The sequence below is a fragment of the Diospyros lotus genome, chromosome 5, assembly GCF_014633365.1.
Source record: "Diospyros lotus cultivar Yz01 chromosome 5, ASM1463336v1, whole genome shotgun sequence".
Taxonomy (NCBI): domain Eukaryota; kingdom Viridiplantae; phylum Streptophyta; class Magnoliopsida; order Ericales; family Ebenaceae; genus Diospyros; species Diospyros lotus.
The window spans coordinates 19920285-19947974 of record NC_068342.1 but is presented as its reverse complement, the minus strand read 5'-3'; the positions used below and the strand labels follow the sequence as shown (position 1 = coordinate 19947974).

The 27690-nt window shown below is 40.9% G+C and overlaps 1 protein-coding gene across 5 annotated transcripts; it reads left to right on the top strand.

Moving 5' to 3' along the window:
- Positions 1-27048, top strand: LOC127802069 (probable hexosyltransferase MUCI70). Of its 5 annotated transcripts, none has more exons than XM_052337745.1 (7): positions 1-446; positions 616-1082; positions 23460-23677; positions 23927-24103; positions 24189-24344; positions 24925-25201; positions 26072-27048. In XM_052337745.1, the coding sequence occupies exons 2-7, from the start codon at positions 785-787 to the stop codon at positions 26302-26304; spliced, it is 1359 nt and encodes a 452-aa protein (XP_052193705.1). In that variant the 5' UTR covers positions 1-446; positions 616-784; the 3' UTR covers positions 26305-27048. The 5 variants fall into 5 exon arrangements, with proteins under 5 accessions (XP_052193705.1, XP_052193704.1, XP_052193700.1 ...); XM_052337744.1 differs by having other exon boundaries at positions 2-446; positions 689-1136; positions 26072-27011; XM_052337740.1 differs by having other exon boundaries at positions 2-446; positions 616-1136; positions 26072-27011.
- Positions 27049-27690: the final 642 nt, after the last annotated feature.

Genomic DNA, 27690 nt, shown 5'->3' with positions numbered 1-27690 from the left:
CAAACGGGTCGCGGGCATATGGAACCCTGGGTTTCCTCTGTCAAAAGAGGAGCTGCTGCCCAGCCCCCTTCATTTCTTCCCCTCCCTGTCTCTTCCAGCGCTGACGCCGGCGTCGGTGGCGTCCCCCTCCATCAGCACCGTTTCCGCGTGCTCTCTGTCACCGTGAGCCCAGCCCTGTCGTCACTACCATCTGCTTCCCTCCATCTCCACGGGGAGCTCCACCATTCCTCTGTTCCGGCGAATCTCCGTCTCCCTCCTTCCGATCTCAGGGCCCTCCCCCGCTGCCACCAGAATCACCATAGCAAGCCATCAGCTCTCCTTGTTCTCTTTCCCGGCGGAGCCACCGCCACAAACTACCATAGCCTCAAACGTAGCCTTCGTCTTCTCCTCCCTGTTGTCCGGCGAGCACCACCTCCGACACCTCGACCACTGCCTTGCACCGCAAGGTATATTCATTTCTATTTAACATGTTTTCGTAAGGACCATGGTTAGCATTACCCTTCTAATATATCAAGAGTGAATTCGTGTATTTTTTCCGAATCTGAAAAATGGTCGATGTAATTCACGCTAAATTGCAATGCTCAGCGATTAAATTCTCATAGTTAGCGGGTGCAGGTACCTATCTCTCATCGGTGCACCTAACCGGTGAAATAATTTCTCTCTTTTGTGCTGCTTGGATTCCAAACAGAGCACAAGCAAGCACTCTCTCGAAGAGCAGCAGCGCCACTGTCAAAGGTATCTTCCCACCGTCGGCGACATCACAGCTGCTCATCCATCGTCCTCAATGTTCAACAACAGCATATCGATTTCTGTCTCCGACGAGGACTCCGACGAACTTGCTGGGAGAATGAGACCTCGGGTCCGTAGGAAGCGGAAGAAATTGGGATTTCGAGGCAAGAACGATTTTGCTAAGCGATTTCTCCGGAAGCTACTGCGGTGGTGGCCGGTCTTGCTCTTTCTTCCCGCCGCTGGACTGCTCTTGTTCGAGGCCTCGAGAATCGGCCGGAAACCTAGTCCAGCTGTCGACGCGGGACTCGCTTCTCAGAAGAAACCTGGACCGCCTGTGGAAAAGAGATTGCAAGGTAATTTGAATCGCCTCGATCCGACCACTCGGATCGTCGGTGGCGTGAGAGAACGTAAGTCCTTGGAATCTTGGAACGTCGTATGCTTATGTACATCTCCATTTTTATTTACTGCCTTGATTTGATTTGAGGTTCGTTTTTAAGCTCCTGATTTATAAGAAAAACTTTAGAGTCCCCTTGTATTGGTCCATGATCTCATGTATTTGTCAACACCACCAACTATCTGTGAAATTAGAATTTAATTTAGAGATTGAAAGAGAAATTACTCTTAAAACAAGAAGAACAGAAAAGATATTTTGAACTGAAAATGTTAACTCAGTAGTCATACAAATTGATAAATGCGAGTTTATATAAAAGTGTAAAACTGATCAGCAACAAACTCAAACCAACTACAAGTGTCTTGATTGATCTGGGCCATTGATAACTTAACAGATTTGATCTCCAACCCTTGATCTGTAATGATCTTCAAACTTGTTATTAGGCTGCCGCATCAGCTTAAGCTTCAGCTAACAAGCTTACAGGATTTCACTTGGCCGCACCTTTTATGTCTACCATTCCCCCCAAACAAAACTGTGGTGAAATTGCCAGATTGATTTACAATGGAGAAACTGAAAAATGGTCTGTTGATAAGCCTTTTGTAAAAATGTCAGCATTTATAATGTTCAAGAGGAACATATTGCACTTCAACATCAACATTTTTGACCTTCTCACGAACAAAGTGAACATCTATTTCAATATGTCTGCCCGTGAAAGATAGGATGTTTTGCGGTACTCTTGGCTGCAGTAGTATCATACCAAATTATCTGTGTTGAAGAAAACTGAAAACCAAGTTCCAAGAGAAGAGATTTAAGCCATAAGACTTCTGTAACTCATTTTGCTAATGCATGATACTCTGCTTCTCCAACAGATTTTTATACAATTGATTGCTTTCTAGAGCTCCATGAGTTCAAATTACCGCAGAATAGACACGTAGACCACCTATTGAGCGTTGTCAGATCAGGGGAAATTCTCCTCTATTTGAGAGAGAATTAGGTGGGAATTTGAGAGGGAAATGAGAGAATTAGAGAATTAAGGGGGAAAATGAGAGAGAGAGAGAGAGAGTTGAGGAGGGAAATGATTTGATTCAATATTATTTCCGTGAGTTTCAAATGGCTGGGTCAGCTCTTTTATATTGCCTCAGCTTGGATTTGGCGCCAAAAATGGTTGCCAAATCCTTTTAGAATTAGTACAATTTGCATTACAACTTGCTTTACTGGAACATTCCTCTAGTAAGCTAATTTCCTTCTACAAATAAAAGCATAGCTACAAAAATAAAGGCTTAATAGCCTAAGTACGTGACAACTTCCCCCTCCATTAGTCATTTCTTATCCTCAAGAAATGTGTAGCAGGCTAGCCGAGTTGGGAAACTGCCTCAGTAGGTTTGACAGGTACTCCCAGGTGTTGTTGTCTGAGTGAAGAGAGGACCATGTGACCAACACCTGAGTGATAAGAGCTCCTTGTCTGTAGATGATCCTCTTGTTTAGGATGGTAGTAAGGGTTTCTGGTTCTGCCTCCTCCCTTAGATTAGGAGGGAGGGATGGGCTGGCTACCTATGTTCCAACTCTTTTCTTGAGTAGGGAGACATGGAATATTGGGTGTATTTGGGATCCCTCCGAGAATTGCAAGTGATAGGCCACTTGTCCTACCCTTGCAAGCACTGGTAATGGTCCATAAAATTTGGGGCTCAATTTAGACACTGGTTGTCGAGAGAGAACTCTGAGGTGTGGGTGGCTTAACTTTAAATACACTTCCTCTCCTTTTGAAAATTCCATTTCACTACGCCTCCTATCAACCATTTGTTTCATCTTGTTTTGTGCCTTAGCCAACTCCTTCTATAGTGTTAGGATTTCCCATCTTTGTTGCATGTAAGCTCCAACCGCTGACATTGTAGTTTGTTCCTCCACAGCCTGTAAGAGGGTTGGTTTGTACCCATATAAGGCTTCAAAGGGGGTCATATTGATTGAATTGTGGTGGCAAGAATTATACTACCATTGGGCTACAGATAACCATTTGTGCCACCCTTTTGGTTGTAGAAAACATAGGCATCTTAGGTAGGATTCTAGGCACTAATTGACCCTCTAAGATTGCCCATCTTTCTCTAGATGGTAGGCAGTGGACATGTGTAGCTTAGTGCCCATGGACCTTAGCCATTCCCTCCAAAACAAACTGGTAAATACCTTATCTTTGTTGGATACAATGGACTGTGGCACCCCATGCAACTTCACCTCATTGTCCAAGAAAACTCTATCAATATCTTGGGCTATAAAAGGGTGGGATAAACCAAGGAAGTGACTAAACTTTGTAAATCGATTGACTACTGCCCAATGAACTAAAACGCGGCCTAGGCGGCCGCTGGCCGCTGCGATTTTGGCTAAATCGGCCACCTTAGGCGCCAGCCCGGCTAATCAGTACCGGGTAGCGCCTAGGCGGCCAAGGCGGACGCCTAGCTGTGTGAACCGCCTGGCCGATTATGGCCTAATCGGCCGCGTGAATGGATTAGTATAAATTTATTAGGGTTTTGTTTTCCCTTACCCGTTACCCCTTCTCTCTCGTCGATTTCTCCTTCTCTCTCGCGCGCACCGCCACCGACAATCTGTTGCAAAGTCGCTGTCGTTGTCACATCTCTCGTGCTCGCACGCAGCCACCGTCTCTTGCAGTTGCAGAGTTGCCGTCGCCGCTGTCTCGTGCTCGCACACCGCCGCCGTCGCCTCTCTCGTGCTTGCTCACACATCTTCCTCACTCACCCTGTGCCTCCTCTGGTAAGCAGTAAGCAAGCAGCAACGTGCTGTTGCCTCTCTCGTGCTCGTGTTGCTGCTGCTTGTTGTTGCCTCTCTCGTGCTCGCACGCCGCCACCATCTCTTGCGTTGCTGGTTCTCGATCTTCTTCCTTCGTCGAGTGTTTTTGTTGCAGCTGCTTGCTGTTGCTGCTAGTTGTAATTTGTTGCTTGTATTTTGCTGAGTTGTTCTTCCTCCACCAAGTGTTGTATTTTGTTATTATGTCTTTATTTGATTTTATTATTTTTAATGCCTATAAATTGTGTTTCACAAAGTCTAAACTCTAAATTTAATAATATATATTAATATTTCATGATCTTTGTTTAATTTATATGTGTATATTTGAGATAATATGAATTTTAATTTGTATGTATATTTAGAATAATATGAATTTTAATTTAAAAAATAACAGTTTTTCTAGGCCCCGCCTAGGCAGCCTAGGCACTAGGCCCCGGCCTGGCGCCCGACTAGCGTCTAGCTTGTTTTAGAACACTGCTACTGCCAAAATGTAGTCTCTTCGTTCAGACCTTGGTAACACCTCAATGAAATCCATAGTTACATTAGTCCAAGCCTTCTCTGGAATGGCTATTGGTTGCAATAGGCCTGGTTGAGCCATTGTCTCATGCTTACACCTCTTACAAACATCACAATTCATCACATTCTTTTTAAGCTATGGCCAATAGAAAATTTTTTTATTCTCCGGTATGTGTTCTGAATATCAGAGTATCCCCCTAGTGGGGATTCGTGTAATCACTTAAGAATTTGGTTGTTTAGTGCCTCGCACTCCCCAATCACCAACCTGCCTTTGTACCTTATCAACCCATTGGTGAGCACATAGCCTGGCTTGCTATCTCCATTAATGCTAAGCTATTGTAGTAGTTCCCTTGCCCATGTTCCTTTCTGATAGCTCCCTGTCACTTCTTGGAACCAATAAGGAACCACTATTGTGATAGCAGCTATCACAATCTCCTCTTGGCAGTGACATAAGGCATCTACAGCCACATTCGCCTTCCCTCTTCTTGTATTACATAGTCTAACCCCATTAATTTAGCCATACCCTTCTTTTGTAGGTGGGAATGTAACTTCTGTTGTAATAGAAATTTGAGGCTCTCGTGGTTGGTTTTGATAATGAACTGTCCTCTCTCTAAGTAGTGCCTCCACTTGTCTACAACCATTAATATTGCCATAAGCTCCTTGTCATAAATGCTTAGTCCTTGATGTCTTGGAGTTGGGGTCTAGTTAAGGAAAGCTAAGGGCCTACCCTTTTGAGATAAGACTGCCCCTATTCCCACATTGCTAGCATCAATCTCTAGTGTGAAGGGCTTGCTGAAATCCGGAAGCCCAAGCATGGGCACCTCACTCATGGCTTGCTCAAATGCCTCCTCATCCCTCTGATCCCATTTGAACCCATCCCTTTTCAATTGTTCAGTTAATGGTTTACTGATCAACCCATAATTCCTTACAAATTTCTTATAGTACCCAGTAAGCCTTAAGAATCCCCTCAATGGTCTGATGTTAGTGGGCTTTGGCCGTGCAGTTATTGCCTTAATTTTCTTAGGATCAGTGCCAACTCCTGCCTTGGATATTGTAATACCCGAGAACTTTGGGTTATTTAAGAAATGAATATTTTATTAGAAAAATCGGATTTGAGAAAAATAGGTAACAAAATAGCCTGATAAATTGACCGAATCGACTGCAGGGAGTACCCTGGAGCCAAGATGCCTAAAGAAAATGATATGGTAGTGTCGAGTATTTCAAAGAATGATTTATGGCGTCGAAAGAAAATTGAACATAAATAGTTTTCGGTAAAGCTAAAAATGTAGCTACGGGATAGGCTGTAAAATCGAATAATCATAGGAGACTCTCGAAATGAAAACAAAAGTTTCAGGAAGTTCATATTTGGTATGTAGAGCAACCATTCAGTGGTTTTTGGAAGAAACGAATGGGTTTGAGGCCAAAACAAAGATTCGGGCCAAAGTGTAGTTTACCGAATTCCCCGGAGAGAGGTCGAGATGACAATTTTTTGGAATCTTCCGAGAAGGAATGAAAGTTTTTAGGAGTTAAGGGACTCAATGGCAATATTGGAAAGTTCAGGGGCTTTGTGAAAATGGGCCAAGGCATAAGAGTCAAAATTAAGTGAGGCAAAAGTGCAATATTTTAAACTTGTGGAGGGAACCAATCTGCCATGGAAGACCAGCAGTTGCCAGTCGCCGACCAGCGCCTATCGACAGTTGGGAACTAGAGCAAATGGGTCGGGGATGCATCAGGGTCGGGTTTGGGCCGACAATCGGGCACGGGGCGGCCGAATTTTGAAGATATCCGATCAGAAGTTTGGTCGAATTTTTAGAAGCTTTGCAAGTCATGATGTGGTCGGTTTTAGATGCAATTGGGTCGATCCAGGGGTGGTAGAAGCCTCAAAGGGGTCGGGTTAGCAAGCCTTGAGCGTTTGGAAGCTCGGGTTGCCTATAAATAGCAACAGTCGAATGCCTTTGAAAAATTAAGATGTTAGATCCGTAAGTTTGAGAATGAATTGGGGGAATCGGATAAAGGGCTTTTGTTGCCCATGTCCTAAGCTTCATTTCTGTGCAATTTGAACCATTTTGGTTGAGAGATGAGTGAGATCCGAATCCTCGTTGGAAAAACGAGCTTCGCCGAAAAACGAGCTTGAGCAGTTTGAAAATGGCTCGGTTTGAGGGATTTTAAGGTATTATCTTGTAGAGGGCGAAAAGAGGAAGCTATAGGTTCAAACGGGGGGTCAATCGGAGTTCGGATGAAGAAGATATGGCCATTAAACCAGAGGCGTTGCGAGCTGGCCGGAATCTGGAGGTTGAAGACGATCGGCGCATGTGGGACACGCGCCAGCTGGGGCTTGCGACTGGAGGCGCGTGGAGCAACTTGTATGGGCGAGTGAGGGCGCATCCGAGCTCCAAAAATTGCGAATTTTTTTTCGAAATTCCTATAAAATCGAGATCTAGAGGCTTGTGTAAAAAGATTTGGATTTAGACTTCTCGATGTCTTGGTTTTAGCATCAAAGAGTCTCGTTTTGCGTGAAAACGCACCATCTGGGTAAGTCCAGTAATTTTCTCTTGATGTTCATAGGTTATTATGATTTGTTGTGAAGAAAGATTGGAGAAAATAGCTTTGGAGAGATTTATTTGGATTTTTAGAGGCAAAAATGGGAGAAAATGAAGAAATTATGAGAAAAATAGGTTTTTGATTATTATATGTTGATTAGGGTGCCTTGAGGATTAAAGTGATGTGATTTGTGCAAATTTGGAGTTTGGCACGAAAATCGAGGCGGTGCGCGCTTTTCGAGGTACCTTGAGTTTTGTCAAAGGTGAGAGTTCTAACCCCCAAAATTGGTTTATTCAAAGTTGTTCTCCTCTTATAAACTTGATTTGATCCATGCAAATGTTTTGCTACATGTGAATGGTTTTAGCCTGCCTATTGGAAAGGTATCGGGATCATCAGAACGACCTACATATGGTGTTTATAGATCTAGAAAAGATCTATAATAGGGTCTCTAGAGAAGTATTATGGAGGGTCTTAGAGAAGAAATGAGTCCGAATAGCCTATATACAAGCCCTTAAGGACATGTATCACGGTGCAGAGATAAATGTCAGAACATGCAGAGGGGATACTGAACCGTTTAAAATTACAATAGGACTGCATCAAGGTTTGGCACTAAGTCCATACTTATTTGCTTTAATAATGGATGAACTCACTAAAGATATTTAGACAGAGGTGTCGTGGTGTATGCTATTTGCAGACGACATAATGTTGGTGGATGAAACAAAAGAAGGAGTGAACGCTAAGCTTGAGTTGTGGAGAAACAATTTAGAATCTAAGGGACTTAAATTAAGTAGAAATAAAACAGAATATATGGAATGTAAATTTAGTAAAAATGCAAGAGTAGAGGATGTTATAATAAAATTGGAAGACCAAATCTTACAAGAAAAGACCATTTTCGATATCTGGGATCAGTGATTCAAAAAGATGGAGAAATTCATGAGGATGTCACACATAGAATTAAGGCAGGTTGGCTAAAATGGAGAAATGCATCAGGGGTGTTATGTGATGGTAAAATCCCATTAAAACTGAAAGGAAAATTCTATAGGACAGCTATAAGACCAGTCTTGTTGTATGGGTCAGAATGTTGGGCAGTCAAATACCAGCATGAGCAAAAGACGAGCGTAGCGGAGATGAGGATGTTAAGATGGATGTGCAGCCATACAAGAAAAGATAAAATTAGAAATGAAGTTATTTGTAATAAGGTAGGAGTAGTGCCAATCGAGGAGAAGATGAGAGAGAATAGAGTAAGATGGTTTGGTCATGTGAGAAGGAGACTAAGAGATGCTCCTGTGAGGAGAGTTGATGAAATGGAACAATTAGTCAAAAAAAGAGGTAGAGGCAGACTCAAGAAGACTTTGGGAGAGACATTAAAGTTTGATATGAAGTGTATGAACTTAAATGAAGATATGACAAAAGACAGAAATACATGTAAGTTTAGAATTCATGTAGCCGACCCCACATAGTGGGATTTAGGCTGGATATGTTGTTGTTGTGTTGTTGTTGTTTGGTTGGTTTCATTCAGGTGTGTCCTGTCATGTTTTATGCATGTGCATTGAATTTTGTGCGATAAATTGTGTACATGAAATGTTGTTTATGCATCGAGTTATGTTTTGTGACATTGGCATGTTTTTATGGGATGTCAACCTGGGATGTTGTCCCGATAGTGTAGCTGTAAGTTCCCAAGTGTGTTTGTCAGACAGGGGTATCTCGAGCTGTGTGCTGGGATGACCGCCTCGGTTTTCATGCCAGGCTTGGTGGCAAGGGAAGTTACACTAGGGTGACGGGTTGTACATATGGGATGGGATGTCAACTTATGATGTGTTACTTGAAGTGACAGTACTAGGGAAGCTTGCCAAGGGAAAATACCCAGTTTGTCGACCTGGGCTAAGAGTGGACACCACCCTTGTGAATCGATAAATGGCGGGGCTGAGAGTGGACATCAACCCGGATCGGCAAGTGGCGGGGCTACGAGTAGGTAGGACCCCATGAGGCCTTTGCACAGTAGTATTGTTTTCAATGTGGACGTGGATTCCCAGGATGGTGTTGAGCATCATTTGGTCAGGATTTGTGTTGACACGTGCTCCGTAAGCTTCTGAGTGGGAACGTAATGATGACGGGGTGATTCCCGGGTTCATGCATTGACGTTGCTCCCTTTTAAGCCAGGACTGTGTTGTACCAATGTGTCGATGTTGTTGTGTTGCCTTTAGAGAGATTGCATTTTCCCTGGTTAGGGTTAAGTGCTGTGTGGGATTCTCTTGGACCAGGTTTTGTCATGATTTTCTGTTGTTTCATGTCTTGCATACATTCATGAAAATGTTTTTGAATTCTCACTTAAATGATTCAGCATCTAATTTTCGGATTTTTGTCCCTAGAATATTCAACGTTCCAGGTGAAGGTAGCAGTGCAAAATAGAAAAGAATTGCCGAGGACTGACGACAACTTGTAGGTGGATCGTAGTATATATATTTCAGATTATATGTATTTCAGTTGGATGATGTTAGACGATGATATAGTTTTGATGTTATGTATGAGATGATTTCGGTTATGTACCACATCAGGTTTCGATCAAGCTTCCGCAATTGTTTTATGATGATATTACCTGTCTTAGCCAGTGTTCAAAAATGCGCTAGGCGTTAGTCGGGCGCCAGGCTGGGGCCTAGTGCCTAGGCCGACTAGGAAAAATGATGTTTTTTTTTTTTTCTAAAAACCTTTTGATGTAATTTGATATTATTTTCAGGTAAATCAAAGTTGAAAAGACAAGTGAAATAATGGAATTAAGACTCCGAAAATAAACTATTATATTAGTTATAAGTTCAAGAAGGTAGAAGCAGCAATAATACAACATAAACCATATCCAAAGAATCTAACTATCTAATTGGTCTTTTTTCTCTCCATATTCCTCCAATACACGATCTTCATCGGACTCAAAATCAAATTCATTGATTTCTTATTCATCTTCTTCTTTTGATTGAAAATCATCTTCATGAAGCTCTCTCATCCTAGAACTTCTTCGAGCTTGAAGCATCTCGTCTGCTCTCGATGCTTCACCAATCACTTCCCAAGTGAGCCCCGTACCAGGCTCAACTTCTTCGTCATCTTCTCCATCAACGATCCATCCTTGTGCATTACTAGCATCACTAGCAAGTAGCACATCAACATTCCTTTGCTTCTCCCTTTTGTGCTTGTTCATCAATTTCGCATTAAATTAAACATAGACTAGATTGTTCAATCGATTCATGTCTAGTCTATTTCTTTTCTTCGTATGTATCTACATAAATAAAATAAAAGCAATATCAATATAAATGATAACTAGATAAGAATAACTAATTGATATTAAATAAATATAATTCATATATACACTAGCCCTTTCAAAAGTGCTCCAATTTCTTTCACAACCGGATGAACTAGTGGTTAACGAGAGAATCTTTCTCGCCATTCGTTGCAAGTTTGGAATTTGATTTCCATAAGTCATCCACCATGTAACTACATAGGTCAAACAAGTATAAAGTAAACAAATTTAATTTATACACTAATACACAATAGAAAGGATTAAAGGAATTTTATATCTGGATTATAATTGTCATCATTTTTCGCACACCCTTGAGTTGCCCACGATTTTCCAAAAGCTCCATTTTTACGAGTATACTTTGGCAACTCAACATTTATAACATGGCCTTACAATTCACTATCATAAAACATCTCCACAAAGTTAAAAAGCCCATCCATCACTTCATTATCAAGTTGTATATCCATATCCTTCAAAAAGTAGTAGGGATTCAAAAGGTAAGCTGCAAAATGTAATGGACTATCTAGCCTATCTTTCACCCTTGCTTCAATAATCTCCATAATAGGCTTATAGTTCTTTTCAAGATTATTTAAGGCCTCCTTAATATCTTCCTTTACTTGCTTAATCTCTCCACATAAAAAGCCCATAGAAGGCTTTCTATCTGCATCAACAATTCGAAGCACCTTCACCAAATGTGCAAAAACCTTAAGGCATATAGTCACACCATTCCAAAAAGCAATGCTCATCACAGTAGCATAGGCTACTTTCCCTTTAACAATTTTCGACCATTTGCTCTCCTCCCATTCAGAGCTGGTAAACATTGCCCTCAGTTGGGCCTTTTTCTCCATCAAATTCTGCAAAGTTAAGAAAGCAGAAGCGAATCTAGTGACTCTTGGTCTCACTATATCCCTCTTCTTCGTAAATGACCTCATTAAGGACAACGTCTTATGGTGTGCATAAATGAAGATTGTGAAACTCTTGGCCTAATCAATGACTTTCTTATACCTCGGCAGCTTTCCAATACTTTCAAGCATCAAATTGATGGTGTGAGTAGCACATGAGGTCCAAAAGATATTTGGCCTCTTCACCTTCAATAATTTTGCCGCTCCCATATTGTTGGCAGCATTGTCGATTACTACTTGGATGATATTTTGTGGCCCAACTTTCTCAATGCATTTATCCACATACTCAAAGATGAGTTCACTTGTATGTGCTTCATCTGAAGACTCTCTGGAAGAAAGGAAAGCAGTACCTGCATTAGAATTAACACATAGGTTCATGATGCTCCTTCCTTTTCTATCTGTCCAAGCATCTGTCATAATGGAGCACCCATTTCGTGTCCACTCTTCTTCATGCTTCTTTAATGACTCTTTTGTTCTGTCAACTTCCCCTTTTAATAACAGTTCATTCAATTGGTATTGATTGAGAGGTTTGAAGCCTGGCCCAAATTGACCAACCGCCTCAACAAACAATTTGAAGCTATCATGGTCAATAGCATTGAAAGGTATACTAGCTTCATACACCCATCTAGCACAATATTCACGAACAGACTGTGTTCTCTCTTTAAATAGTGTTTCACTAATAGTTTGTTGCCTTTGGGTCATTCTCGCACTCAAACAAGTTTCAGGGTTGATGGAGTTAGTAAACTTATCCATAGGGCTAAGAGTACGAGACGTTTTTGTGCTACCTAACTCTTGCAATTCATCTTCATCATCCCCTTCCACCCTTTCAGAGATATTAACAGTTGATCTCATCAAATCTTTCTCCTTCTTCTTATTTTTCCTCTTATTCTTTGCTTCAGCAATAGCATTCTTACATTTGGATTGATCAGTCGGAGAAGATTTTGGATATGCAGAAACATTTCCAGAAATGTGGCCAATGTGTTCTTTTACTCTGTAAACACCTCCGGACATAATTTTACCACACAACTTACATTTAATTTTATCCATATTTTTCGGATCAATTAACATTCCATACTCCCATCCGACATCATTTGACTTCCTTTTAAGAATTGAGGAGGCATCGGACGATGCTCCCGTACTTTTAGTCCTATTAGACGTCATTTCACTTCCTATTTTCTTTTTTTTTCCCTGAGTATTGAATAATTGACATTGAAATTTAATTAAAAAGATATTTAATGAATTGGTATCCTAGATCAACAGTTGCTACAGCAATGCAAGCTTGCTGCTTGTTGAAGCAGCAAGCAAGTAGCAACACAAGAACAAGCAGCAACTTGCTGCGGCAAGCAGCACAACAACGTTGCTGCAAGCAATGTTTTTTAATAAATAACCGGAGGCGGAGGAAGATGGATACATACCGCAGCAAGACGAGATCGACGACGAGAGATGACAGCCAACAGATGAGATTGGTGGCGACGAGAGAGAACGATCAACAGGTGAGGTCGGCGGCGACGAGAGAGCGGGACCTAGAGAAGAGATCGATGGCGGCAACGAACGACCAAGAGGAGATCGAAGGCGAGAGAGAGAGAGAGAGGAGTCGCGATGAACGACTAGAGAGAGAAAGGGAAAGGGGAAATAGAGAAAGGGAGGGGGAAATAAGGTCGGCCCAGGACGCACACGACCTTAGCGGCCTAGGCCGCGCGCGACCCAGGCGGTTGCCCAGGCGGTTAGGCGCCGCCTGGTCCGACTAGGCGCCGTCGCGACCCGGCGCATAGGGGTGCCGAGTAGCCCTAATTTGCCGCGGCCAGTGGCGGCCCAACGCCTAAGTGGCGCCTAGGCCGAATTTTCGAACACTGGTCTTAGCTTGATGTTTATAAGTTTGATGTGCTGAGAAGGTAATCGGGATTGTCGGGGAAGTTATGGATTTAAGTGTTATGTAGTGGAAGTGCATGTCTAGGAAAGTTCTGGCTAAGGAAAGACTTGGTATTTAAGTGTGTCCCATGTGATCCACCTCTCTGTCCTGGGAACTTACCTGGTGTGCTATTCACGTACAGATGCTTATATTACATATTTAGGAAAAAAAAAATGTATCCCCGAAATTCGTGAAGATGTTTTCCGCATTTATAACGCCTCTCGGTTGGAGCGGGGTGTTACAGATATAATGTGTCCCAAGTACTCAATCTGAGTCTATGCAAAGGTACACTTAGACCTCTTGAGGTACAATCGGTTGAATTGCAGGACCTCAAAAGTAGTCCTGAGATGCTCTAGGTGTTGGTTGAAGGAAGAACTATATATTAAGATGTCATCAAAGAAGACCAACACAAATTTCTTGAGATATTAAGACAAATTGCTTGAAATGTAGCAGTGGCGTTAGTAAAGGCATAACAGTAAATTCATAATGGTCATGGTGTGTTCTGAAAGCGATTTTTGGAATGTTAGATGGGTTCATTATTATCTGATGGTAGCTGATCGTAGGTCTAATTTAGAGAAAAGAGAGGCATGTTTGAGTTCATTAAGTAGGTTTTCAATAATAGGTATCGTTTAGTTGTCTATAATCAACACAAAAAGACCATGTGTCTTCCTTCATTTTGGCCAAAAGGACGGGGGAAGCAAAAGGGCTTCGGCTGGGTTTGATCACTGATTGGTATAGCATTTCCCTAACCAATCTTTCAATCTCGGTTTTAAGTTTGGGTGAGTATCTATAAGATTTGATATTGACAGGTTCAATATTTGGTCAAAGAGGTATAGAATGGTCTAAGGGTTTTTCGGGTGGAAGGGACTTGGGCTTTACAAATAGGTCCTGGTATTCAACCAATAATAAATCAAGTAAGGTCAGTTCATGTACCTGCCAGGTAGCTTGAGGCTGCTTATGGCTGGATATTGAGTTGTTCCCTTCTGTATCCCCATGTGTTTCCCATTCCTCCTTGGTGTCCAGCTGTGCCACTTGGGACATTTTCTTCTGAAACAGCTGTTGCAGCCTCTTTCCTTTGATCAGTTTGCAAGTCACTATCTCTACATTCCCTTGGAGAACCACCTTCCTTCCTTCTTTCTATAGGGACACTTCCATTTTATTGAAATCAAAATTGATTGTACATACTTCCCTCATCCAATCTACCCCCAGCACTATGTGACATCCCCTAGGTTTTAGGAGTCTCAAATCAGCTTCAAAAAGTTCACCTTGCATTTCCTAGCAAAATCCCAAACAAACAAACTTGCTTATCACCCCGTTCCCATTAGCCACAGTCATTGATAGTGGCTGAGCGTTCGACAATTGGCACTTCATCTTCTTGGCAGCCCCCTCATCAATGAAATTGTGGTTACTCCCACTATCGATCAAAACCATCAGGGTGTTCTTTTGTACCCTTTCTTCCACCTTAATTATTTTGCTACTGGCCATTCCCTTAATGACATGTAATGAGATTGCTCCATTATCCTCTTCCCCCAATTCTTCCATTACTGCCAGGCCTTCCTCTTCATCCTTCTCTTCTCCTTCTAACAGTAGCAGTTGCTTCCTACACTGATGCCATGGTGAATATTTATCAACACATTTAAAACACAATCCCGCCTGTCTCCTCTTCTCTATGAGTTTATCCCTTGGCTATAAGGCTTGGGTGGATGTTGGGACCACTTAATATCTAACCCCTGCTCTGGCCTTCAGGGATTCCCTCCCTTGTAGCCTGTTAGAAGTTTGCCTAGAGTTAAACCTAAGATCAGTGAAGGCAGTCAAGTCAAGCGGCTAAAATATAGATAGGTGGTTTTATTTATTCAAACTGTAATTTAGTTAAGTTGGGAGGTTAAAACCGGTAATAACTAATTCCGGTAATTTGTATTGGAATGTCCGCCCACTTAGTCTATAAATAAGGGGGCATGGGGTTAGTTGTTTATTGAGAATTCATTTTATGAGAGTGCAACTTCAGTTTTTGTTCAGAGAGAAAAGGCTAGAAAGTGAGATAGACCTTTGTAATCTTGGTGAGGGATTGAGGGTGTACTTGGGTATTGCTGTACTGATCGGTTGTCAAAAATGTAAGGCTGCTCTCAGGAGGATTCTAAGGCTGGATGTAGGTTCACTCCAAGAGTGAACTGAACCGGGATAAAATCCGGTGTTTCTTGTTGGTTTATGTTTCTATTTCTATCTCTATTTCAATTCAATATTATGTTGTTTTGTGTTTTTGTTTGTTTCAATCAATCCGTGAGTGTGCGCGCATGAGAGAGGCACTACTTCCATCTAAGAAATCAGTTTCCAGTGATCCCTAAGTTAACATAGCCTCCCACCATATTGGACTACTCTTGGAGTTCCTCCCTTACCCTGCCCTTTTTGTTTCCTCATTAGTGCCTCAGTTGTCAGCTCCTGCAAAGAGGCCCCCTCTGCCACCTCCTGCTCTGTTTTGGCTTTAACATCTTCACGGCTTATCTCAGCTCATCACTCAATCCCCCCACAAAACTAGATACAAAATACTCCTCTGTCATGCAAGGGTTTTTGCTCAGCATTAGACTTCAACTCCTTGAATTTCATTTTATACTTTAGCACCGTTCCTTCCTGTCTCAATCGATTGAACTCCTCTACTATATCCATCATGCCCCTTTCACCAAATCTCTCACACACAACTCCTTAGTGACATCATCCCAATTATACTTTCTCTCACTTTAGACCACCCTTGGAACCATATGTCCCCAACATCATTGAGGTAGGCCAAAGCCAAGGCCACCCTCTGATTGCTTGCCACCTGATGGATCCCAAACAATTTTTCACAACGCCTTAGCCACCATCAAGGCTTTTGCCCATCGAATACAGGCAATTCAAGTTTGGGCATCGAAAAACTGGAATGGTGTGGGAGAGTTGGGATCTCTTGCCTCCTTTCCAACACATTCTCTCCCACCGTGGACGGATCTACTTCGAACTCCGATGATCTGACATTCCGGTTGCTGGTCTCAATTCTCGATAGAATTGGTTCCAACCAATCCTTAGGAGGGAAATCATGCGAAATTCTTACTTGATGTTGATTGGAGAACATAAGCACGAATTGTTGCAGTTGATCGCGTAGCAAATTGCCCTATTCTCGCATCTCCTCCTTGATTTGATCGCCCATATCTCCTCAAAGCTTCTCTGCAACCACCTCCAACTTCCGATCTACCACTAATTCTTCTCCTCCATTGTCTCCACATGATTCTGAATTTCCACCATTGATGTTGTCACTTGCTGTAGTTGTGTCTCCATCTGCCTCATTCAGGTACTGTCAGCCATGGTTTGTCCGCTTTAAGATTGCCGACTAGGAACTTGCTCTGATACTAAGATGTTAGATCCTAGATTTGATAGGGGGAATTCTCCTCTATTTGAGAGAGAATTAGGCGGGAATTTGAGAGGGAAAGGAGAGAATTAGAGAATTAAGGGAGAAAGTCAGAGAGAAATAGGGAGAGAGAGAATTGAGGAGGGAAATGATCTGATTCAGTATTATTTCCTTGAGTTTCAAATGGCTGGGTCAGCATTTTTATACTGCCTCAGCTTGGATTTGGCGCCAAAAACGGTTGCGGAATCCTTCTAGAATCAGTACAACTTGCATTACAACTTGCTTTACTGGAACATTCCTCCAGTAAGCTAATTTCCCTCTACAAATAAAAGCATAGCTACAAAAATAAAGGCTTAGCAGCCTAAGCACACGCGTCTAGTCACTGCCAGCATGGTCCACATCAGTAAAGACTTCATGATCCAAAATTGGTGGTTTAAACTTTAAGCCCAAACCAATATTGCCTTTTACGTATCTCAACAGTCATTTACAATCAACCCAATGTTGTTGTTTAGGAGAAACAAGAAATTAACTAAGCTTATTGAATGTATAAGCTTTCTCTGGTCTTGTGTATTTGAGATACTGAAGAGAATTCACAGTTCTTCTACAAAGAGAAGTATCAGAAAATAGTTCACTTTCATCTGTAAACAGACACCAGCGACAATCGGAGTAGAATTTGATTTATAATCCTACATACCTGTCTTTACTTTGGTAATATAATTGGAGTGATTTAGATAAATCCTATCTGATCTCTCTGAGCTTCAAAACTAAGAGATTAATTTACTGATCCAAGTGTTTTGAGAGCAAAATGTGACTCCAAATTTTTAGGGAAAACATAAAAACATTCAAGCTTGCTCTAGATTCATAAAATAAGAACAAGACACGTTCAAAACCCATGCAAGGAAATGGTGAGACAACATTTCATAGACTTTGAAAAAGAAAAAAAAAAAAAAACTCAAGAGCACCCTTTTTTTTTTTTGCTAAACAACTTAAGAACGCCTTCAGATGATCCTTAAAAGGGTTGAAGCTTCCTGTTTTGAAGCACTCAAGTGGCTCTCACTAACCGGCAAAAACCTCTCCTCATTTTCATCTCTTTTTCTTTCTACTTCTCCCACTTTTCACTTAGCCAAGTTTTTTAAGGTGAGAAGGCTTCAGCTGTTTATGGAAAGGTCTAGAATTCCCTTTTGGCTAGGCACTTCATGGCTTACCTTTTTGTCTTTTCTTTTCCTTTGTCATCATTTCTAAATATTAATTTACCTTTATGTCAACTCTAAAATATCAGCCTTTATATGCATAGGCCATCATATCTTTGTTAGGCAAGACTAACAGGATTTAGCCCCCTTTGGGTCTGATATGCTCTAATTTCTCTTGGTGTGCAAAATGTACTTTTGCAATCCCCAGTATACCTGCCTAAGATAATTATATCATCTACTCTCTACGTACCTAGGGCATGTATATAGATCAGAATAATCCTCAAAGTTTCTAATCTCTTTTCACACTTGGCTCTCAATGAAACAACATGTTATATTCCAGGATCGCCCAAGTATTACATGTCATGTCTGCCTCTTGTATGCCTCATCCTAGACTAATAGGATTGCTAAGTGGATGCTCCTGGTCAATGTTGGTGAACAGAATTTATTGCTTTATAAAATGTACTTTATGAGCCCCAACCTTGATAGCAAGGATGAGGTTGTTCATTTATAATGATAAGATTTGCAGGTTTGAGTTGTGGATATAACCTCTTTGTTAAGCAAAGGTAAGGTTGCATACAAACATGACCTCCTAACTCTTGCAAAACGGCAGGCTTGTGCATTCGGTATGCCTTTTTTTGTGAACTATGCTTTGCGCTCTATATTCAACTTTATACTTTTCTTTATTTTTTAATAAAATCTAGAAATAACTTGTGAAGGGTGAGGGGAAGATATGCATGTGTTTGTTTATTGACATGCATTTGGTAAAAGTAAAGGATGTGTACAAATATGAGCCTCCCTTGGCCCTCACAAAGCAGGGAGCCTTGTGCACCGGTGATGATGCCCTTTAAAGAACTTTTAGTATTTTGAAGATGAAATGTCTTTGATGGGGCCCGGAGCAGACAAAATAATATCATTTGGAATCTTAATTTCTTCCCACCTACCGCTCTCCTTTCTTTTTTCTAGGATAAAATATCAAAAATTTTCTTTTAGGGCTTAGTCTATGTAGTGTTATTGAAGGCGTGTGCCTAGGTGCAAAGCGCACCTAGGCGCACCTTAGGGGCCTGGAATGCTCCCAGCTAGGCACAAACTAGCCAAGCGTGCCTGCACTTGCCCGGGAGCATTCTAGGTGTGCCTAGGCCCTTAGGTGTAGCTTTGGGCTTAGGTGTGCCTGGCTTTTTTTTTTTTTTTCTTAACTATTTTTATTGTTTAAGTGTTTATTGTTGTAATTTTTGATAGAATCCTAATTGGAAAATAAAAATTTTCAGATTCCAATTTCAATTACAACTAAAAACTAAATAAACAATAAATCAAAAGAAAAGAAAACCAAAATAAGAGTGATAGCCGATAAAAAAAAAAGAAAGAAATTTGCAGAGGCTGTCAAACCAAAGAGACTCTTGGCTCTCCCTTCCTCAAACAACACATCTCCTTCAAACTTACTGCATCATCTCCCTTCTCGGCTTCTCCATACAACACTCTCTTGAACTTGATGAATATGGAGAAGGAGATGTTGTGGAAGAAGAGGATATTGGAGATAGTGCTTCTAATGATGAAAATATGGAAATGTATTGTCACGACCTTGGGTATTATAGGGGTAAAGCTGTAATTGAGTTACAATTACAGTTATGGGGTATTTTTGTAATTCAGTTATAGCACATGGGTATTGTTATTCTGTTATTTTACCTTTTTGTCTTGTAGTTTAGTTGGTTAGAGAGATTTGTTTGATAGCTAAGTGAGGCTATATATATTGCCTTAGCTATAGGAAGGGATTATGCATGAATTGATTAATGAAATTACAATATCTCTCTCTTTCCCTCCCCTCCTCTCTCTCTCTCTCGCGTTTAGCACTATTCCATTCCTTCTCTCCCTAATTCTCTGCAATCTCCCCCTTTATTTCTTCTTCGTTTCTTCCCCAAATTCCTTCCAATTACTTCTAAGACCCTAGCTAAACCCTAGGGTCATGACAAATGGTATCAGGGAAGTACCATCCTCTGTTGTGTTTCTGTTGCGACTCTGATTTGAAGGCGAATCCGACCGGGGCTCGATGGTGTGCTGCTCACTTGGGTCGAAAGGTGATTTCGACCATATCTGACGGCCTTGCAGTTGAACGGAGTTGGGTCGACCGGCGAGCATGCCAGTGAAGCGGACAACAGTTGTTCGTGAGAAGCGGACAGTGGGGTGACGTGAACGGACGTCGTTCGTGAGAAACAACCAGAATATTCCTGGTTGAATCTTGGAGTCGATTCCGACTTGCCAAGGGGTGAGTGTCAACTCGAATCTGAAGGAGAGCAGCGACGGACACCAATCCACGGTAGGTGTTGAAGCTGACCAGCAATAGGTGGAGGAAACGAACAAGTCGCAGGAGGCGATTCCGGAAACAACATGGAATTGACGAGGTGGCGAAGTCGAACCATTTTGGTGGTACAATCGGAGTCTACCGCCATTGCAGTTGGATTCCGAGGGCTTGTTGATCAAGGCGAACTCAAAAAGTGTTGCGGTCCTCCAGCCGTGGTCGGTGATTGGGTGAGGAGTCGGTCGGAGAAGATTGTTGAATCCGCTACAATCGCAATTGGATCTAGCACGGTGAGACGAGCAAGGCCAGTAGTGTTCTTGGCATTAAACGAGGTCCACGAATGGAGCTGGGGTGCAAGCAACTTGGTGTTGTGGGCAAGCAAGACCAAACAGTATTGATCGGATCTTGAAGACGAACAAGGAAGGTGAAATAGATTCAAGAGGTGTTCCAGCGACTTTGGACATTTGGAAGGTGATTAGGCGTTGGGAGGTGTTAATCTCCAAGCAAGCGAGCACCCTCAACTCGAACTTGGAAGGCGTCGCAGGTAAGTGACCCTTGGCCAATTCCTTTACCATTCTTGGCCTTCAATTCCAACAGCTTGTGTAAATTACAGTGGTCTTAGTAGTTGGATCCAAGTCGCTGTGTGTGATTGAGGCAAGCAAACCCAGGCGATCTTGGTTGTTTCTCCTTAGCAACGGATCTCGGCCACTGTCCACCTTCCGATTCCTCTTACTGTCGCTAAATTCTGGGGATCCAGGAAGAGGACCCAGATCTGAGGCGCTGAAATTCAGATCTAGGAGGGCTGTGTTGGTTGCTGCATAGATCGGGAGGCGGCTCTCGGGTGGGTTTCGACGGATAAATTTTGATTGTTCATAGGCTATAACTTCTCGGCGGCTCTTGGTTCGAATTTGTGGAAAAGAAAAACAGATATGGTAAATTTTGTGGTTGACCAATCAGGACAGCAATCGGATTCAAGCAGCCAATTGCTAAGTTAGAAGCGGTACAATGGACCATTGCAGTGAGCAACTCTAAAATTTAGTTTTGAAATCTGGTTAACTTGTTCGAATTGGTAAGACGAAGAGGAGCGGGTGCTTTTAGGCTATTGAATTACATTAAGGTGATTCTAATGTAGGGTCAATTAGCTCAGGGAAGTGTGGGATTCAGTATGTATAGAACTCCTACTCCCTGGTCTTCCCAGTGTCTTGTTTGTGAGAAATCAGCCGTGGGAAGTAGTGTGCAGAAAAAGTCTTCATTTTCAGTTGAACTGGGGTCTAAATTGCAGCTGAATGATGCTGCATTTTCAGTGGTTAATTTTCATGCAAGAGAGCAGCCTAAATTGCAGCCGAAAGATGCTGCATTTTCAATGGAATGTCCTGCTCGTGAAGCCTTGGAAAGCAGTGCACGTAGGAGACCATTGGAGCCTCAATTGCAACAGATGAATGCTTCATTTTCAGCTGGAATGGAGCTTCAATGGCAGCCAAAGAAGGCTGCATTTTCAGTTGACAGCAACAAGGATAAGCAACGGTGTAGCCGGGAGAATCAAATATGGGGAAAGAAGTTTGAGAATGAGTCTAGCCGAAGGGACAAAGGAACAAGCAGTGGGATTCATGAACAGTGCGAGGAATTTGGCCGTATGTTCCGCAAGAAGCTACAAGAGTTTGCAGTGATACTAATCAAGAAGTATCATTACAACTTTCCTATTGAATACTTCGATGATTATCGCAGGAGTTTAAACAAAGAGGAATTCCTTAAAGTGGAGCAGCCAAATGAGGACAACCTTGCTGAAAGTAAATTCTTGGTGTACTCTAGCTACCAACAAGTAAAAGAATTTTCACTGGAGGAGGCCCCTATTGAAGATATGAAAGGGTCTAAACATACTACTCCCTTGGTCTTGGCTGTGGAGAGGGCTGAGGAGTACATGAAAGAAGAGATTGGGGAGGAGGAAGTAGAGGATGTCACTCAATCAGTTGGCAACTTCTCAAGCACTGCCACTAGAGTTGAGACTCTTGATGCCATTGATCTCTTGAAACAGTAGAATAAGGAGCCTAAAGAGAAGGAACAAAGGATTGCACCGGACACCTTGCTTGGAACGTCTCACATGTATGTCATTGGCACGGGCACACAAGACAAAGCAAAGGTAACATTGCAGCAATAAGAGTTGGAGGAGGGGGTTGTAGGGCTGACGACACATTTGGAACCATTTTTAACGGCACTAAGGAAGAGGTGGATGGCTGAAATTGGTGTGGCAGCAAGACATAATGATGTTGCTGCTGAGGAGAAAGAAAAGAGAAGGCAAAAGAAAAGGGAAAAACAAGATAAGAAGAAGGAAAAGCGAAGAAAAAACCGCTGGGTGAAGATGGGCATTGGATAAAGAAGCAACGGCTAGGTGGTAATAAGTTTCTTGGGAATAAGAAACATTTCAAGGGGGGAATTGTCACGACCTTGGGTATTATAGGGGTAAAGCTGTAATTGAGTTACAATTACAGTTATGGGGTATTTTTGTAATTCAGTTATAGCACATGGGTGTTGTTATTCTGTTATTTTCCCTTTTTGTCTTGTAACTTAGTTGGTTGGAGAACTTTGTTTGATAGCTAAGTGAGGTTATATATATTGCCTCAGCTGTAGGAAGGGATTATGCATGAATTGATTAATGAAATTACAATATCTCTCTCTTTCCCTCCCTCTCTCGTTCAGCACTGTTCCATTCCTTCTCTCCCTAATTCTCTGCAATCTCCCCCTTCATTTCTTCTACGTTTCTTCCCCAAATTCCTTCCAATTACTTCTAAGACCCTAGCTAAACCCTAGGGTCATGACATGTTTGATCTTGATGATGTGGATGAATTTTAGATTATTTAAAATTCATAATTAGTTAATCTTAATTAGGATTTAAGACTTATAATTTGTTTAAAATTTAATCTAAGCTGACTTAAATTTTTTTCTTTTTTAACTTTTGTGATGTTTATATGCAAGATGTTGAAATATGATGGAATGTGCCTTGCTGAAATTTACAGATATATAACTTGTTTTAATAATTTTTTTAGTTAGTATATGTTGAATTTTTTAATTTTCTTGATAACATGTTTGTGAATATGTTATTAGAAGTTATGACCTATTTTATATCTTATTCTTCAATTAGGATATATATTATTATTTTTTTGGTTAGCATGAACCTAGTTCCGTTAGGCGCACGTGCCTCACCTTGCGCCTTAGGCTCCAACGCCTTTGTGCACCTTTTTGCTCATTGGGCCTTTAATAACACTGAGTTTATGAAAAATGATCAGGAAGTTGCATTTAGTATGCAAGCTATCAATGTCAGTGGTATATGAATGCAATTGTTTGCTTTTAATTTGGTTGTGCCATTGTTCGAAGTAATTTGCAATTGTAAAATATTATATCATACCTTGGGATTTGAAGTACTCAAAGTAATGGTCTTTTGTCAAAACTGAAATATGATTGATTGCTAATATTGAGTTCGTTTCCGCATTTCCTACATGATGGACACCAAAGGCAGTTCCTTGACACGCTTGTGTTGATCATGTCAGGTTGCTTGAAGCTACTACCTCCTGAAGAACTTGAGCACTTGGATATTCCTTTGGACAAAGAACTCACTAGTCCTGTTATGAAAGTGGTCTACATATCGGATAATGATAAACCTTATGTAGAAGGGAATGTTACCAATTCTGAACATCATATGGAAGGCACAAGATTTAACTTGTTTACAGGATATCAAACTCTAGAGGAGAGAGAGAAAAGTTTCAAGGTTATAAGCTACATTTTGAGTTTTTTTAACACGGTTTACATTATTTAGTCAGAGTTCAAATGCAACATAAGTTAACTTCTTTCAATTTTCTGTAAGTAGGTTGTACCACTTATAGTGAACTTTTCTATTTTGTTTTCTTTTCCCTGTTTTTAGTCTAATGATTTTTTACTTGTTAGGAATCACTTATTTCTGAATGTTGCTTATCAATTTTAATTTAATGTTGATGGCCATAAACAAATGAATCTACAGGTAAGTAAAACAGCCTTACTACATTGTGGTTTCTACAGTGAGAATGGAGGGTTCAAGATTTCCGATGAGGACAAAAGTTACCTGCAAACTTGTAAAATTGCATTGTCTACTTGTGCATTTGGCGGTGGTGATGATTTGTATCAACCAATTGGAATGTCAGAATCTTCACTTAGAAAGGTTTTTATTTTTTAACCAAGATTCTTGTTTCTGAATTTCTTGGGCTCACTACAACTTGTATGCTTAGAATGCCTGATGGATGCAGGTTTGCTATGTGGCATTTTGGGATGAAGTTACTCTTGCTGCACAAGAGGCAGAGGGACATAAAATTGGTGAGAACCAATTTATTGGGAAATGGCGCATTGTCATTGTTAGGAATCTCCCTTTCAGTGATCAGAGGTTGAATGGTAAAATCCCTAAGGTAGCAAAGTTACATGTGCAAACAGTGTGTTATCCTTAATGTAATTTATCTCTCTCTAGAAATCCATCCAATGTTATTGCATTTTAAATGACTCTGGAATTTTATCCAATCATATAACGTTTGTGAAACTAATTTTCTCGTGACTAATTTGCTGTAACAAAAATTTGAAATTATCCAGAAAATGACACTTTTACTTGTTATTTCATGATAAAGGTCATTCATACTTTTTATCTCTTGGCACAAGATCTGGGATGAAACATTTCATCAGTAGGCTTGCACAAACCTGTGGAGGCTTTTTACCTAGAAATTATTACAACTAAGCACTATGGGTGTGCCTCAGTTCAAACTGAAAGATGTGCTCCCTGGGCATCGATTTTGCCTTTGTGTAGTGGTGTCTGGTCTCTTCTTTCTTGTTTGACAGTTCTGAAACTTACGAGACCCAACAACAATTTTGTTAAAATGAACAGATGATGTCGTGTTGTGAGGCTATGGTAAAAGGGACTAAGAAAAATGATAGATTCTTAATTTAGCTATCACAGAATCTTTTAGTGACAAATTTTGTTCTTCTTTCTATTGTCAGATGCTGAGTCATCGCCTGTTTCCTCATGCAAGATATTCTATTTGGGTAGATTCGAAGTCTCAATTTAGAAGGGACCCCTTAGGTGTTTTGGATGCCCTTCTTTGGCGGTCAAATTCTGTGATTGCAATTTCAGAACATGGAGCTAGGAGTAGTGTGTATGATGAGGCAAAGGCCATTGTCAAGAAACACAAAGCCACCCCAGAAGAAGTTGAGGTGCAGTTGACTCAGTATCGCCGTGATGGCCTCCCTGAAGACAAAAGATTTAATGGGAAGAAGGGTAAGTTTCATATCTTATTTCTCAAGAAGAATAAAATGGTAAGTAATAAGATATTAAAGAAAAAATGATACTGAAATCAGCCCTTGCAAGTTTGTTTAAATATAAGGAGCAGTTATAAGGCAGAGTAGCATTTTAAATTTCTTTCTGTATCTAACCAGATGCCTTATCACATAATATTCTTAGGTGGAGTAGTTATTTCACTTAATTTGTTATGTCCAATATCCAACTCTTACGTTGAGATCATACTTTATTTTCAGTCTATCCTTTACCTCGAGAGCTCTTACCTTAATTTGTTACATCTTATTTGCCTATATTTGCCAGTTGACACATTTGGGTAAAATATAAGGTATATATATATATATCCAATGTGATTGGTGGAATAAGAGCCCAATAAATACGTTAAAATAAACAACTAAAACTCTATAGAACTGCATAAAACTCTCATTTTATGCATAAAAATTTCTTCATTGGTTTACAAGTAGCGCTTTCTATTAAATACATGAAATAAATTTAAAATTTTGAAATTTTAGGAGTGATGTTTAAAAATTCTATTAAATTTAAATAGAAAAATTCTATCAAATATACTTTGCATTTGGACATGAAATTTTAGGAGTGTGATGCTTAGATACATGCCCGCACCTTAGACCTTTACCCCTTTACCCGAGTCTAATGCAACATATTGAAAAGGAATATATGTAACTGGTTAGATTAGTCAAATTGTAGCGGCGCTTTCTGTTAGGAACACGGGAGCTAATGTTTTGAGGCAATTCTTAATACATCAGCCTATGAAGCTGTGGCAGTGTGGGTGTGGCTCGATGGTTAAAAGAATCTGCTTGAATGCTGAGTTCTCTCGGTTTTTGGTGCCTGCAGCTCTAGCTGAAGCGTCTGTGATTGTGAGGGAGCATACACCATTGACGAATATGTTAATGTGCCTATGGTTCAATGAAGTAGTGCGGTTCACTTCTCGGGATCAGCTGAGCTTCCCATATGTGCTCTGGCGGCTGAAAGTGTTAAAGGACATCAACATGTTTCCTGTGTGCACCCGCAAGGATCTGGTTAATAGCATGGGGCATATACGCAAAGCTAAGCCTCTAACAAGTTGATACTATTTCTAGGTGCTCCTGTACACCTTTGCAATTATTGGAGGTGAAAGTGAAAGGGGCAGCGAATAGCCATGTTCCCTGAATTTATCTGGAATTGTTGTTTCAGATATTGTGGCTCATTCATTCCTATGACAGCAGAATTTTACGTGTTAGCATTTTCGGTGAAATGTTATTTATTTATTTATTAAATATTATTGAGGCCAGAATATTTTAGTTGGTCTTTCTCATATGTATTTGCATAGGACCGTATCCTATCCTTTGTTGGATTTTTAAGGGTTAGCACCGTAGTAGATGTATGTTCCATCACAAAAACACATTAGAAGAATAAGAATAGCCCTTCTTCCCCCAAATCCCGTCCCTTGATTCTTCTGGCTAACGTGAGCACAGACCCCCTCCGTCGCCATTCGCCACTGCGCCATTGTGGAATATTAGGTTGCTTTTGGCAGTGTTTTGTATTTGATTGATACTACGAACTTAAAGCCATCTAGAGGAGTGGGTGCAGGTTTTGCTTCCATGTCCGTGTAATGGCTTTATGTGGGTGGTAGCATGCCAGTACTGGTGGAAGTTATTAATGGTTAAAAAGTTGCTGTGTGATTACAAGGATGGTTTATGTAATATGTTTGTTGTGCAAATTGAATATATGGTGTCAAAGTTGTAGGCTTCTAGCAACAGGACATGGTTGGGAAACGATTGCGAAAGTTCTTTTTATGTAGCTTCCCTGAGCATGATAATTCTTCTGTCATGAAAGGGTGTTAATGAATGATACGACGATTAGAAATGTTTCCCGATTGGGGGCTTGATGACGAGAATGATGGTGTATGTTACTGTGCTTGGGCCTTGTGGAGCTCAAAAACTTGGGTGTCAACATAAGTGGCGTCTTCTATAAGAGAATGGTGACGATTAAATATTTGGTGGTGTTATTCTCGGTGAAGGCATTTCATTTTTATTTTCACCCGGAAGAGCAAATGCAGCGTGGGGGACAGTACGGCAGCAAACTTTCAAATTGACCTTATATTCTAACTGCCAACTGCTAGCTAGGTTGTCGCTCATCTAACTGTGGTAATTGCTGCTGCAGGTAATGTTTACTGAATTCCAAAAGGAGAGTTTTGTTTTCTAATTGTGTTAAGAGATCATAGATGGATGCAGTCTCCTCCGTGTACGAATCACAAATGAAATTTGACTCTTGCAAGTCGCCCCGTGCGTGTACTTTTTTTGGGGAATTAATTGGATTGGTTTAATTTATGTTGCACGAAAACGGAAACAAGAAACGTTTCCGATAAAAAACGGAAACGTGAAAACGGACATTCTTCTAAAAAAATAAGCATAAACAGGGTCCAAAACGAGAATAAGAAACGTTTCGAAAATGTTTTCGAAACGGGAAAACGG